This window comes from Ostrea edulis, chromosome 6 (assembly GCF_947568905.1).
Source record: "Ostrea edulis chromosome 6, xbOstEdul1.1, whole genome shotgun sequence".
Taxonomy (NCBI): Eukaryota; Metazoa; Mollusca; class Bivalvia; order Ostreida; family Ostreidae; genus Ostrea; species Ostrea edulis.
The window spans coordinates 24,953,013-24,968,857 of record NC_079169.1 but is presented as its reverse complement, the minus strand read 5'-3'; the positions used below and the strand labels follow the sequence as shown (position 1 = coordinate 24,968,857).

Genomic DNA, 15,845 nt, shown 5'->3' with positions numbered 1-15,845 from the left:
AATTCCGAAAATATTATCTTTCACTTTCTACAGAAAAAATTACAGAATTTACATGTATTTCTAATGTGTGCCTCATGTCTAAATTTTCAATCAACCAATAAAAGAAAAGTCTAGGACTGGTATCATAAAGCCTTGCATGACAAAGATCGAAACTCGAACTGGAAACTGGTTAAATATTTTTAAAGGAATTGATTGTCAAGTAGATCCATCTACAAGAATACCAAAGAATTTTACAGAAAATGATGAATTTAAAAAAAAAAGTTTCGTATGGAACAGGAACAAATAAAACCTATTTCAGTCGTAGAATTACAGAAAAAGATGTTTCTGTAGTAAGAAAATTAAATGTCATACTGTTTACAAGGAATCATCCCTAAGGAGTGGAGAACTGAATATCTGAAACCAATATACAAATGTGATGAGTCTTACAACACATCTAATATTATAGAGGCTCAGCATTCATGTCATCTTTGTCTAAAGTCTTTATCTAAAAAAAACAACAACAAAAAAAAACAACAACAACAAAAACAGTACTCTTGCCATCCTTAACATTAGGTTTCAAGTCTATGGAAGAGAAATTTGGAGGACAAAAAACACAGAACTTGCAGTTGTTAAACGACCACATTATGTTATTGAAAATTCCATTAGCAATATGTATTGTGAGAAGTACATATTATGATATAAAAGTTCGATTTCAAACATATTTGTAAGTTTCGCAAAATGGCTTCAAATAGTGTAAATTGATGTTGGTCATATCTAAGATATACAAATATTTGACATTCTAACGCACACAAAATGATCTCGGCATACACCATTTTGGGTCATAAAAAAATCCAGGGAAGACTTTAAGACCCCACATGCAACAGGGGCACCTTGGTCTAACACCCCCCCCCCCCCCTCCCCAATTGCAGATCCTGGATCCGCCACTTTTCCCCTATGGAGTTTGCTTCCTTTGTATCTAAAATGATTTATAAGTACGTAAAATATTGAAAAGTATTGGATATAAAAGTTAAAAAAGGAGTTGTTATTGCAAAAATTGTACACGAAAGTACGTGCAAACTAGTCCGGAATTTTTCGATACCGATCTGAAGTTTAGACGACTTTACTTTCACTTCCTGTGGAATTTGGAGGAAAAAGCCTTGAAAAGGTTGGGACTGTGTGTTTACTTTGTGTTTGTTGGTTATGAGAGGTTGCTAGTCTAAATTCTACTTGTATGGACAACAGAATAAGAAAAAGGATCAGAGAAGCACAGTCAAAAGCCCGACCAGGTAACAAAATTACGCTTTTTGACAAAATTATGTTGTGATGATCACGTTGTTCTTAACCAAAGGTTGCGTGATATTAGTACATTTCCAAGATATATTTCAATGTAACAACCCCCATCCCGCCCCAATCCGTGAATATTCATTTTTATTTCAGAATAAACATTAGTTATCATGAAAAGTAATCCATTTTTCTCTCTCCAAATTTTGTAACTGACTTTTAAGCCTACATAGTACCACAGGAGTTTGAAATTTTATCAATAAAGTCAATAAAATTCACATGATTGACCAAGCCATGAGCTATGCGTTAGCATAGCGAACAGGAATGAAACGCCGTTTTGGAGAAATCTCGAGTTTCGCTTTGAACCGCCGCGCAATGACTATAACTCGTCAGTATTTATCACTAACAACATTTGCCTACTTAAATTTGCCTCCTAACCCCTCTGTAATGCTGTCAGTATCCACTTTATTCGATTCCGTGTAAACATTGACTTTACCGAGGACCCATTGTAATACGTCACATTCACTCCGGGCCTGACATTTTTGTATTCCTTATAATTTCAAGTTAAAAAAAAATAATAAAATGCTATTAATCCTTTCACATATTTGTTTAATCAAATGAAATAAAATCACAACATATAAAATCCTCAGTCATATCAATTATTAAATTTTCAGGTCAGAAACTATGTTCAGAGTTTAAAAACAAAGGGCGATAATTGTGTAGAAAGTTGCATGTGCGCGAAATCATTGGATTACAAAAATGTCAGGCCCGGAGTGAATGTGACGTATTACAATGGGTCCTCGGTAAAGTCAATGTTTACACGGAATCGAATAAAGTGGATACTGACAGCATTAGAGAGGGGTTAGGATGCAAATTTAAGTAGGCAAATGTTGTTAGTGATAAATACTGACGAGTTATAGTCATTGCGCGGCGGTTCAAAGCGAAACTCGAGATTTCTCCAAAACGGCGTTTCATTCCTGTTCGCTACGCTAACGCATAGCTCATGGCTTGGTCAATCATGTGAATTTTATTGACTTTATTGATAAAATTTCAAACGCCTATGATAGTACCAAGTCCTGTTGTCTTCCTACATCATATATATATATATATATATATATATATATATATATATATATAGTATATCCGCACTGAAACATAAATGAGTATCATCATCTTCTACTGTTTGGGCCATGCCAATTTGTAATCTAGTTCGTCGGATTCGCCGCTTCTATTTGTAACAAATCCAAATTATAATATTATCAAAAAATAATATCCGCCCGGGTGTTCAAAAATATCCGTAAATATTTTTTTTAGTTTTTACAACAAGCGCACAAATAACCTTGATGTATATGCTGACAAATGACAGAAGCGCGGCCTCTCGAGAAATTTCCTAACAGTGTAATACGGTTAAGTTATTCATGATGTCAATCTTAATATGTACGATACTTCATAACACTGGATTGGAAGTTCCTTATGCTGGAATCGAACTGGAAGCCGATGAAACTTTTGAAGCGCTATTCGATGCCACTATTTAGAGAACATTGATAGCGTATGATTGATTGTTTGATTAGCCTATATATTGACTGAAGTCTCTCTTGAGAATATTTCACTTACATGAAGACGTTACCATTGCCAGTGAAGGGCTGCAAAATTTAGGCCTATGCTCAGCGTTTATGGCACTGAGGGATCTTTATCGTGCCACACCTGCTGTGACAAGGATCTCAGTTTTTGCTGTCCTATCTGAAGGACCGTCCCATTTATTCGCCTCTTACAACAAGCAAGGGGTACTGATCGATGACTATTTTAAACCGGACCGACAGTTAACGACAAATTCACAAAAGGTTTGGTGATGTCATATCAAAATTCAAGAAAATGCTCAAAGCGATGCAATGGATATTGCATTTGCAATGAATGTCAAAACTGGATGTGTCCCTAGCAATATGCATATCTCTGAATCGAAAGTTTGTAGAAATGAAACTTAAATAAAATTCTTCAAAAAGACCTTATCAGTTAATGTTGTAAAGTACATGTATTAGGTATAAAGAAAATAAGTCTTTGAAACCTGAAATACTTCTTATTTATTGACGTAAACTATATCAACAAAGTTGAAAAATATTAAGTTTATGTGGTAAACAAATGATATTTGAAGATTTTAGATCTTTATTTTTAGGCGCCCGCTTTTTAAAATCACACTTAATTCAATTAAAAATATTTATATTTCTTGTATTCGCTCGCCTCATAATTTTTATCTCTAAAATTAAAAATAATATTTGTAAAATAATTTCGCCCTCTCGCCTTACTTTTTTTGTTTGAAAATCCGAAGAACTATTTTACAAATTGGTGTGGCCTTGGAATAAAATTCAACTGACTATTGTAATACTGTTGATCTATTGTAAACCAATTTCAGAGTAATTGTCCATAAATAGGATCATCGATTTGAATAGCCATAGAACTTTTTGATTTATGTCTTAGACAGCAGTCGGGGAAAATAAATTTTGTCATTTTTTAAAGATTAAAAACAGAGTCTCTCAGCTTTACAAAATGCTTCTTTTTGGGTGGTGTCAAAACTTTCTAAATTTATAATTTGTGGTTAATGCTGAGTGACCTGTTATTTTTCTTCCAAAGCATAAAGAATTTATCTTAATGTAGCTAAGTTGAGTAAATTAAAAGAATCTATTTTAATGCACTTAATGGAATATGTTAAAAAAAGTTACATAAATTATCTGCCTGAAAATATCAGCATTTAAAAGAAAATGTTTGGAAAAATGAATAAAGTCTTCCAACACCATCAGTTAAATATGTTTGTTGATGTTGGAAATCCTGCAAATTACTTAAATGTAAACGGTAAGTAATGAAGAAAGAAAATGCAGTCCAAGTCAGTACACAGATAAATAAGAAAAATAACTATACCTAATTTCACGAAACTAGCCATTTGTGAAAAATTAGTTCTTGTGAATAAGCTCTGTGTATACATGGCAGTGATTTTTCTACATTTTTTACAAGGGCCCTGTGGCTTTTGAATTGGGAAAATTTTTTGACATTTCAGTCGAATTGGGGGAAATCAATTTCATAGTAAAGAAGTTTTAAAGTCATATCAAACATTATATTATCTTTATTTTACACATCTAATTTTCTTTAACCTTCTAAAATTTTCAACTATTCAAATCATCATTCCCATGACTCTTTGTTAAGTCTTATGTCTACTTCATATAATTCACATCGAATGTTTATTTTTTTTTTCGAATACGTTTTCCGTTCATAATTTTATTATTGGGGAAAATGCAAGCTGAATTGGGAAAAAATTGTCAATTTTTAGGAGGGGAAAGGGCTGAAATTCGGACCCAAAATGGGCCTTAAAAAATCACGGCATGGTATAGAAGATTCAAGCAATAACTAATGATTCATGAAAATTAATATGTCTTGTGAATAAATACATCATTTGATTGTATTCACAGAAAATAAGATCTGATGAAATAAAAGTGATCTACAGTCTGCAACTCTTCAGTACTTAGTTGTTAAATTATTTCATAAGAGTTGTTGGGGAAGGGTGGATATTGTATTGTCAATAGATAAAATTATATTGGGAATTTTCCCTATTTTTTGGAACTTACTTTTGGCCAGATTGTTTGAAGACTAGACATTAACTTGTGGTTATAATTCATCTTTTACAGGTGTGGATAATGGTTTTTGAGGGAAATAGAATTTTTGAAATTAAAAAATCTCGCTTGATCTGAGGGATTTTCTGCATTATTCTGTATATGTTATCAAAGTTTCATAAAAAAGGTGTGCATTTCTATATGATTTGCAGAGCTTGAAAGAATTACTGATGGATGGCATCAGTTTCATTATGCCCAGACGTTTGATTTGAGCCATTCTACAGTGCTTGACAATGTGGACAGAATTGATGCCTGCTTCATATCGAAGGAGGAGTTTGAGGAAAAGTATGAACGACCCTACAAGCCTGTGGTTGTTACTAACGCTCAGATAGAATGGGGAGCAGTGAAAAAATGGTCTGAGAAGGTACTTGATATTAATTCATTTGTTTCAAAGTACCAAGATTTAAAATTATTAACTTGTGATACTAATGGTTGCATTTTAAATGCTATGTACAAAAATGTGTAATAATTGAAAATAATTAACTCCTGATTCTAATGGTTACAAATTACGTAGTATTTACAGAGATGTTTGAAGGGTTCAAAATTATCCGTTTAAATTCATAACATTTTATCATGTTTTAACATAAAATAAACTAGCATATTTTTAGTTTCAAAAAGATCAAGATTCAATCTATTACTGGTACATTTTTAAATCACCAAGTAAAGAAGTTTCTGATAATGTTTGTTTAAACTATACACAAAATGTTGACCAGAATGATTGATTTGTCCTTGTAGAGGCTGTCTAAGAAGTATCGCAATCAGAGGTTCAAGTGTGGGGAGGATGATGAGGGCTACTCGGTTAAACTCAAGTTAAAGTATTTTGTGGAGTACATGAATGACAACAGCGATGACAGCCCTTTGTATATTTTTGATAGTAGTTATGGCGAGGTAATGCTCTCACATTTTTCTGGTGTTATAATTAAGTAACCACAACTTTTCTGTCATACTTGCCTTTTGTCAGATCTTTATGCCCCGAAGATCAAGGGACATGTTATTTTTAATATCTTTGTCTCTCCCTCCATCTGCATCTTCCACTTTGGTCATAACTTTTGAATTATGGAAGTTAAATCAATAAAGATTCAGCTTAGGTGGGGGGTATATCAGGGTTTTTCAGATATGTTATATTTTATAGTTACATAATTTTTCATTGAATACCAATTTTTGTTGTTTTTATGATTTGTAGCAGTGAGGAAGAAGTGCTCAAATGAGCGCAATTTTTAGTCAGGAAGAACATAGAAGTGCTTTCCCTGATATACCTATTGATGAAACTACAGTCTGTTACAAATTCATAACAATCTGATGTCCATGGGACCAGTGTACAATTTCAAATGCTTTCAGAATGCATTTAAATTTGCTATCATTTTCCTGTAGCATCACAAGCGTAAGAAACTCCTGGAAGACTATGATGTACCGGAGTATTTCCGGGATGATCTGTTCCAATATGCAGGGGAAAGGCGTCGCCCACCTTATCGGTAAATATTTTCAAATTTACGTTTAAAAGGAATTAGGATTATTATATAGATAATACAATTTTATCGAAATTCACATAATACTATAGTATAAAGTATCAGTCCTTTAAATTGTATGTCAATTTGTACTTTAATTGGCTTTATATTGAATTACAGTTGGTTTGTGATGGGTCCTGCCCGGTCAGGGACAGGAATCCACATCGATCCACTAGGAACAAGTGCCTGGAATGCCCTTGTATCAGGTCACAAAAGGTCAGAATTTAACTATGAAATACCACACCTGTCTTCTTCATTATATTGTAATACATGTATACCTTTCTTCTTATCTAATTGTTGTCCGAACCAAAATTGTGCTCGGTACAGTCAGCAGAATAGACATCAGATGGGAATTTAAATTCATAAACATATATACACACAAACACATGTAAAGAGTGTTAAGAAAATTTATTCTGTTCGTAAATTTAAGAAAATAAACTGAAATGCTTTTATTTGGAATTTTTATTAACTATATCATATCAGCAGTTGTCTTTCCTTGTGTGCAATATTTTGTGTTACCATGGAGTGCTGTAAACAGAATGTCTGTTACATCATCAAACAAAGTACATGTAATGAGTTCAGTGAAAAAGCAGACATCTTGTACAAGTGTTGATAAAATCAATGAAAAAGCACAAGCTGAAGTTTTATTAGATGCAGGATTAAGAGTTAGAAATGAGAGAAAACAACCAATTAAATGTGAGAGATGATTGACCAAGTGGAGGCAAGAGCAATATCAACAGCTATAAACCAATCAAACGAGATCTGGGCATCAGTAAAAAATAATAGGGGTAGTAAAGAAAACAGTGGAGAACATCAGATACAAGAGAGGAAAGTCAACTTGGAAATGAAGGTTTTAATGTAAGCCATGTAACTGTGTTTAATTATATGGGGAAAATGAAGAAATAGAGAATAAGAAATCAACTCCTGGCAAAAACAGAAAAGGCAACAGAGATTGTTTGCTTGTGATCACAAGCATTTGAATGTTGAAGACTGAGAGAATTTGATATAAGTCTACAAAATATTAGTTTCATGTTCCAAACCAGAGGAGATCTCAACTAGATGAGGTATCAGACATCAGCTGCCCAAAGTCAAGTGCCAGTATGGGATGTGATAGGATACATGGCTGTGCCAAGTCAAGTGCCTGTCATGATATGGGGTGTGATAGGAGTTCATGGTTTTCCAAACTTTTCATTGTTCCAGCTGGCAAAACTAATGGAAATCATTATGTGATCAATATTCTTCTAAATGTTAAAACCTGTACTGATTCCACTTAAAAACAATAGTGGGATTGATGAACAAACATTGGTTCAATATTCAGGACACACAAAGTTTGCTGAAGATGTGATGACACTTCACACTACTCTCCTAACACAGGGCTGGTGTAAAAGTAGTGTAACAAACTTTATTTCTAGAGAAGAACGGCCTGGTAATTCCCCAGACTGTATTGAAAATCTGTAGAGTATCCAGGGCAGAAAGCCTGCAAAGATCCGCACCCAACAATCATGGACCAGTTATGTCACCATCTTCAATGTGCATGGAGGGAAATATCTCGGAAGCATTTAATTTCACTCATCCAATGCCAAACAGAATTAAAAATGATGGACAGTCTGGTTATTAGAATTCACAAAACTTGCACATGAGTTGAATGTTTATAAATATTTTCAAATATAGTGTAAGTCATGGTAGGTTCTACTGGGTAGAAACTATATACAAGAGGCATGTAAATTTCTATGGCTCAGTTTATAAGTCATTTGTGTTAAAAACCTTTATGAGTAATCTAAGACAGTGACGGCTTGACAATATTGTTTACAATAGGATGTTTTTGTAATCTCTAGATATTTGACACTAATGTTTATAAACAGGGTTGGGCGGTTCAAACCGCCCCGGTTTTAACCAGTGGTTTTAACCTTCTTGGTCAATACATCCCAAGTGGTCAATACTGGTCAATAATGGTCAATTGTGATTTAAACTGTCCATTTTCCTATTTTTGTACATTTCTTGCAAAGATAAGGATAAATGAAGTCTTTTCATTATATGGATCAAATGTTGATTAATATTTTTCATTAGATAATCAAATGTAATTTCATAAGTTTAATATATTTGGTTTGCTGAAACTGACCGAAATATCTTCAGTACCTACCAGAGGGTCACATTCCTATAACATAGCTTGACGATTGGAGACAGACCTCTTAATACATGTATCTGGACAGATTAAGAATAAAAGGTGTTAATAAGCATAGGCTGGGACCAGAGATGACCAGTGTGCCTGTTATTGTTATAAAAACATCACCAACCCACCCCCTCAAATGTTAATTCAACAGTTAAAATGAAGATTGATGAAACAATACTTATAGGTAGTTCTTGTTAAACTAAGGAATTTGAACAGAAACTTTTACATCTTCCCCAATTCAACAGAGTCATTTGTACATTATTTATGTCATTTTATGACTTATAAGTATATTATAAACTGATAATGCATGTTATGAATTACAGAATTTACCATAATGGTCACTTAAACATTTAAAATAAATAACACAGACTATAATGACCAAACAATTTTCAATCGACCAGTATTGACCAGTTTTAACCAGTATTGACCACCGGCCCGGTCAATACTCATATTGACCACTTTTTTGCCAACACTGTTTACAAGAGGATGTTTCTGTCATCTCTAGATATTTGACAATAATGTTTATAAGAGGATGTTTCTGTAATCTCTAGATATTTGACAATAATGTTTATAAGAGGATATTTCTGTCATCTCTAGATATTTGACAATAATGTTTATAAGAGGATATTTCTGTCATCTCTAGATATTTGACAATAATGTTTATAAGAGGATGTTTCTGTCATCTCTAGATATTTGACAATAATGTTTATAAGAGGATGTTTCTGTCATCTCTAGATATTTGACAATAATGTTTATAAGAGGATATTTCTGTAATCTTTAGATATTTGACAATAATGTTTATAAGAGGATATTTCTGTAATCTCTAGATATTTGACAATAATGTTTATAAGAGAATGTTTCTGTAATCTCTAGATGTTTGACAATAATGTTTATAAGAGAATGTTTCTGTAATCTCTAGATGTTTGACAATAATGTTTACAAGAGGATGTTTCTGTAATCTCTAGATGGTGCTTACTACCAACCAATACCCCTAAGGAACTGGTCAAACCCCGCCCTGGTGAAGGGGGGAAACAGCGGGACGAAGCCATCTCCTGGTTTAAGTACGTGTACCCACGAATCAAGGACCCATCCTGGCCCAAGGAGTATGCCCCGGTAAGTTTTGAAAATAGAAATGTAGAACAGTCCAGAGGTTCAAGTTTAAATTTTGACATCTTGACGGCTTCCATATTGTACAAGAATGTTGATCTATTGTAGATATATTGAAAAAGAATATTGATCTGTTGCATATGCTATAGTTAAAAATCCCTTACCAAGCAAGAGTACGGCTTGTTCCTCCTTTCATTTCATCATGTATTCAAGTCTGCCCCTCCCTCCATGAAGACATATAATGTTGCTGTCCCATCTTTGTCTGTGAAACCAACGCTATTTTTCCAAGTTGTGCAAAACACAATGTTTTTGTTTGTTTGGTTGGGGGGAAGGGTGTTGTAGAATATTTGGGATTTTTTGCACCTTTAGATGACCATAGTCATTTTGATATACATGTACATGATGTGGATGCTTGTTAAAGTAGTTTCTGCTGCAGTTTAGATTGCATTGGGGTAACTCTGATTCCAGTGAAGAACACACACAAAATAACTGTATAGCACGGGTAACAGTAAGATTAATATATCTAACAAACTTATGCTGTGCGTTTCATCTTTTTAGTTGGAGATCTTACAGGGACCAGGGGAGACAGTGTTTGTTCCAGGAGGCTGGTGGCATGTCGTTCTGAATCTCGACAGTACAATAGCTGTCACTCAAAACTTTTCTAGTGTTGTGAATTTCCCGATCGTGTGGCATAAAACCGTGCGAGGGAGACCAAAGCTGTCTAAGAAGTGGTATAAAGTTCTCAAGGTTAGAATTGTATTGCAACATAAATATTTATAGTAAAGTTCTCAAGGTCAGCACTGTATCACAGTGAATATTTATAGTAGAGTTCTCAAGGTCAGCACTGTATCACAGTGAATATTTATAGTAGAGTTCTCAAGGTCAGCACTGTATCACAGTGAATATTTATAGTAGAGTTCTCAAGGTCAGCACTGTATCACAGTGAATATTTATAGTAGAGTTCTCAAGGTCAGTAATGCACAGTATTACAGGGTAAATTTTTGTGATAAAATTCCAGAAGTCAACAGTACATTATAGTGTAAAATGTCTATGAGATATATCGAATTGTGCCATCAATCCTGTATGGGAAGATGTGAATGAATTATGTGGATTTCTATACATATATAAATCCTGTTTTGTTATAAATAGTCTTAGGAAATGATTACTTGACACTGTAGATATTTAGCACACAATTATAGATAATTTCAATGTGCATATGAAGGGAAAATACTTCATTCGATGTGAATTCATACCGATATTTTTTTAAAATCAGTTTTAAAATATGATCTGAAAATATGATATATTTACGTGATATAAAACTAAGACATATTTGTAATGTAAATTTTTGCCAATGTAAATTTTGGCAAAAACTTTAAAGCAGCAATTTTTTTGTATAAAGCCTGTTTATGTGATGATTTTACAGAAAGAGCGCCCTGAAGTGGCAGCCATTGCAGATAAAGTTGATCTGAACAAACCGACAGGATTCAACTCGGACAGCTCTAGTTCTGGCTCATCGAGTTCAAGTTCCAGCGAGTGCAGCACATGTGAAAGTTCAGATTCAGAGGATGATAACCAGAAGTCCAAAACTAAAAGGTCAGACTTTACATACAGCCTGTGACCTTCAAGTCAGTTTTAGTGTTATGTGTGTTTCATATTTCTATAAAAGTGAGGATATAAAAAAGAATAAAATATAATTATTTTAACTTTGGAAATGTAATCTCATGGCAATAAATTCCACTGTACCTGCAAAAATGCATTTATTACATGTATGAAATATTTTGAATATAATTTAATTAATTGATATAGGGAGTGCAAGTTAGACACATAGTAGCAGAAAATAAGTATGAAATATCAAAGTGCATAATTTTATTTCAATATACATTTATATCAAGTTGTTTAATGTTGGCTTCAGACGGAGAACCAGTAAAAGGAGATCAATGACCCCCAATGGAGGTCGTCGTCGTGGATCCTCGTCCTCCAGTGAAGAGGGTCGTAGTCAGCGCAGCATTTCCAGCACACCCAAAAACTGCAGATGACAACAGTTAACCTAGAAACTCAAACTCTAAAAGAGCAACTGCAAAAACAGAAAACATAGAAATTGTCACAGGCTTGGAAAGAACGACCACAAAACAAAACACTTTCGAACTATCACAATCTCAGAAACATCAACCAGAGAGCAGAAAAATTGTCCCGCGCTCAGAAACAGCCATCATAAAACTGAAAACCTGGACACTGTCACAATTTCGGAAACAGCAGCCACAAAACTGAAACCTGGGAACCGTTGCAAGCTCCGAAACAGCAACCAGAATACATAGGAACTGTCACAAGCTCAGATACTCTATCAAAATAATCTGATCATTACAAGAGGTTACCAAATCTTTGTTGATTTGTTCTGCAAAATTTAAAATTTTATTAATGATGTATTTGAAATTCATTCCAAATTTGTAAATGTAAGTGGACAAAATTTATGCATAGAAAATATCAGCAAAATCTTATTGTACTTTTATAAATAAATGTGAAAATGGCACAAACTGTAAACATAACTTGCTGTTCTCTTAACATCATAGATCCACATTCCTATATCAGCATCTTTTCTTCTGTTGCCAGGGTACTGAACCATATAAAATGTATATCTAACAAATGTTTTTGTTCCCATACAGGGGTTTTTAATTCATTGTAATCAACATTTTACACATCGAGAGTCCTGACCCAAAAATCAAAATAACTTGTCTCTTATCTTCCAAATGTGTTTTATTTATGTTAGCATCAGAAATGTGATCTGGTCATAACTTGCATTTCTCCTGCTTTCTCTAACGTACAATGTCTTATTTCTTTTAAGTGGAAAGTTTTGTCTTCCAGTATCTTTACATTGAAATTTTCTAGAACCTCTCTAAACAAAGTCATTTAGAATCTTTGGAAATGATGTGAAATATTTTTATGTATAGTGTAAATCACTATATCATTTTATGGGTGAAGTTTCCTGCAATTTGTTAGGTAACTGCTTATCATAGAACTTTTGATAATAAAAAAAGCATTGAAAGTGAAATTTGTATTTTGAGGTTGTGCCAGGTATGCATGACAATTGACAATTAAAAGTCAATATTTTGACCATAAATTGGAATTTTATATGTAATTTTTTTCTGTACATTAAAAAATGTAAATGAATCAATGTATTTGAAATTTCATACATGTAGCGTGACTGTAATTTTTATTGTAATGACACTTGTTTATAAACTTTGTGATTGCCTTCCCACAATGGTTCAGAAAAAATGCTGTAGAATGGAGTGTTTTCTGTGAATGTCCAATTTTGTGCAAAACAAGATTTTTTAGTCCTTTTCTAGTATTACTGTATATTGTAGTAAAATTCGAAGTGAAATTGATTCATTACCATTCAGAAAAATCTGTCAATCATATCTTTTCTCATTGGAAGCAATAGTTATCTGTTCCTTCCAAAGTTCATAATTACCAAGTTCTACTATAATTTGGTTTCATTAGTGCTTTTGTGCAAGCTCTGTTTTGAAATAGAACAAGCATGCTGACATACACCTGATTCCTTCATTTTTAGAAGCTGACATTGAAAGCAATACATTGCACCATTTGAAGATATTTTGTGATTTGAAAACATTTTTGTTTGAAATAGAGATCTATCTTCTGCATTCTGATAGTTAGTGTCTTATCATGCACACTGTTTTGAAACTCCTGTGTTGGCTGTCTTTGAACTGTAGGAATTAGTGCTGTGTAATATTTGTATAGTGGTAGTCCTGTAATATCAATCTGGGTAATCCTGACATAGTTTGTCAGTCTGGGTAATCCTGACATAGTTTGTCAGTCTGGGTAATCCTGACATAGTTTATCAGTCTGAGTAATCCTGACGTAGTTTGTCAGTCTTCAGTGAAACCGACATTACTGAAGTTAATGACTGAACTCTCGGTATCTAGGAGTCATTTAAAGAATAAATCTCATTTTTGAAAATACATGAGGCTATGAACTGCAACACTTCACGTCAGCATACTTATGAAGTGCACTAGTGCTACGTAAAAAGTATGCAGGTGTGAAGCGTTGCAGTTCATACTCTCATGTATTTTCAAAATGAAGTTTATGTCTTTATTTACATTCTCCTTTTATTACTCTCGGAATTCCCAGCTGTTAAAATAGACATACTATATTTTTCTGTAGTCATACATGTATTGTTTGCATTCTTAAGGAAATGGCTATCATTACAATTTGTAGAAATATCAAAGGCAAAAAGATTGGAAATGTAGATTTGAGAATAAGAAGTTACGGTAGTAAATTTACAATCATGCTGATCTGTTCTGCTTAAAACACATTATTTATGGTATTTCAAAGTATCAATCAATGTAAGAATTACACAAAGGAAAATTGATTGATTAAAAGTGTACAATTAACTGTTTCCAATATGTTCTTTGTAAATGTTCAGTTATCACAAATTTAACGAAGCTCTTCGGTCTTATCACAGAAAGGGCAGATAACTATATTTTACAATAAAATGCATTTAGAAAGCATTAAAAATTTTCTCTCATTTACTTTTGTGCGTACATGTATGCGATATATGAAAAAATTATTATGATTTCTTGATGTTCATTTATAGGATTATGAAATATTGATAGTGATTATTTGTATGCTGTTGGGATAATTCACTCATTTTAGTCTATTATTTTTTAGGTGGACTGCATTTAGAGACCTTTTTTTTTTACTTTAAGCTAGAGCTGACAACACTTTGGTGCTTAGTCGTCATCGGTCAGTTGTTTAATGGTTGTGTTTGAGTGTACATGAATTGATTGCAGGATCCTTATAAAATTTTAAATTTTGTCTGCATGCATTTGTTAAACCAAAGATCTTATATCATTCCTGTCAATATCATATGTCCTTCCTAGTTCTTCAATCTGATCATTAAGTTTTCAGTCAGTGTACTTTCATTTCAATTAATCATTCCTTTTGACTTTTTCCTCACAAATGCTTTTATATTGTGGCCTTGGGTTTTGGCATTTGTATATTCAATGTGCATAAATGCTCTACCGTAGGAATGGGGATTTAATGGAAAAAGTCAACACATCTACTTCAATCTTGAATCATGCAATCTGTCAATGAGATATTGTCACATCCTTATTTACATACGAACAGTAGAAATGTATTCATATCAAATTCCAAACCCAGAGGCATTCATATTGATAGCCTGAGCTAGTGTCATCTGTATAGAGGTAGTGATGATAGTTTAGGACGTTAATTAAGTCTATTGTATGCATACTAAATCGGAAAACATTTATACCTTCAACGTTGTTGATTAGATAGAGACACATGGACATTTGTCGAGTTCAATCATGTTCAAATTGTTATTTTTTCTAATATTAAAGGATTGTTCATTGGTTACAGGTATATTTGTCTTATCATTCACTGTGGAGACAGCATTAACGCTGTAATACAAGACGGGCGATTCTGTAAGATAAATAGATTTTTCCGGCAACTGTCACGTGTATCAATCATAACCCGGTATTGTTGAAATTATCTACCTGGTAATTTGCATGCCTAATTGATCGCATTGAAAATGAATTTTTAAAAATGTCATGGACAGGTGAAATTAAATCCTGGACTTAACAATGTGTAACTATGGTAACAATCGAAGTGTCATAAAGTGCATGGCGGAAGATAATACGAAGAGCATTCAGCGGGATTCATTTTGATCTTGGTTTTTGACCATAGTACCCCAATAAAAGACATGTTAAAACCTCCTGCGTGTTGAGACCGCGAACTCGTGGCCTACATGTATGTTACGGGTCTGTGTGTGCTGTTCGGGGTCATTAATGGATCTTATGTTCTAGATTTTATTACACAAAAGCCGCACAGCTTTAGGTTTACGTAAAAACAGCTTTATATAACAATACACGAATGATATTGACTTTGTATAACTACTACGGAATATTACGTAATAAGGGATCATTTTGTTTATTTCTGATGCATTTGGAATTGTTTAGCTGTTAAAACATATTAAGAACATACTTCTATGGTTTTTTCCTAATAACAGTGCATGTACGTAATATATAAAGTACATAAATTATTTTAAATGGGGCATTTTTAATATACATGTAGAAGTACGACTTGTCCTCAAAATTAATTTTGTTTAGGCCTACA

At 33.4% G+C, this 15,845-nt stretch overlaps 1 protein-coding gene across 1 annotated transcript; it reads left to right on the top strand.

The window, feature by feature from the left end:
* Positions 1-1,092: 1,092 nt before the first annotated feature.
* Positions 1,093-15,084, top strand: LOC125646524 (bifunctional arginine demethylase and lysyl-hydroxylase JMJD6-like). Its single transcript, XM_048872869.2, has 9 exons — positions 1,093-1,265; positions 5,069-5,280; positions 5,652-5,804; positions 6,288-6,388; positions 6,542-6,637; positions 9,557-9,704; positions 10,257-10,445; positions 11,122-11,291; positions 11,611-15,084. The coding sequence occupies exons 1-9, from the start codon at positions 1,211-1,213 to the stop codon at positions 11,732-11,734; spliced, it is 1,248 nt and encodes a 415-aa protein (XP_048728826.1). The 5' UTR covers positions 1,093-1,210; the 3' UTR covers positions 11,735-15,084.
* Positions 15,085-15,845: the final 761 nt, after the last annotated feature.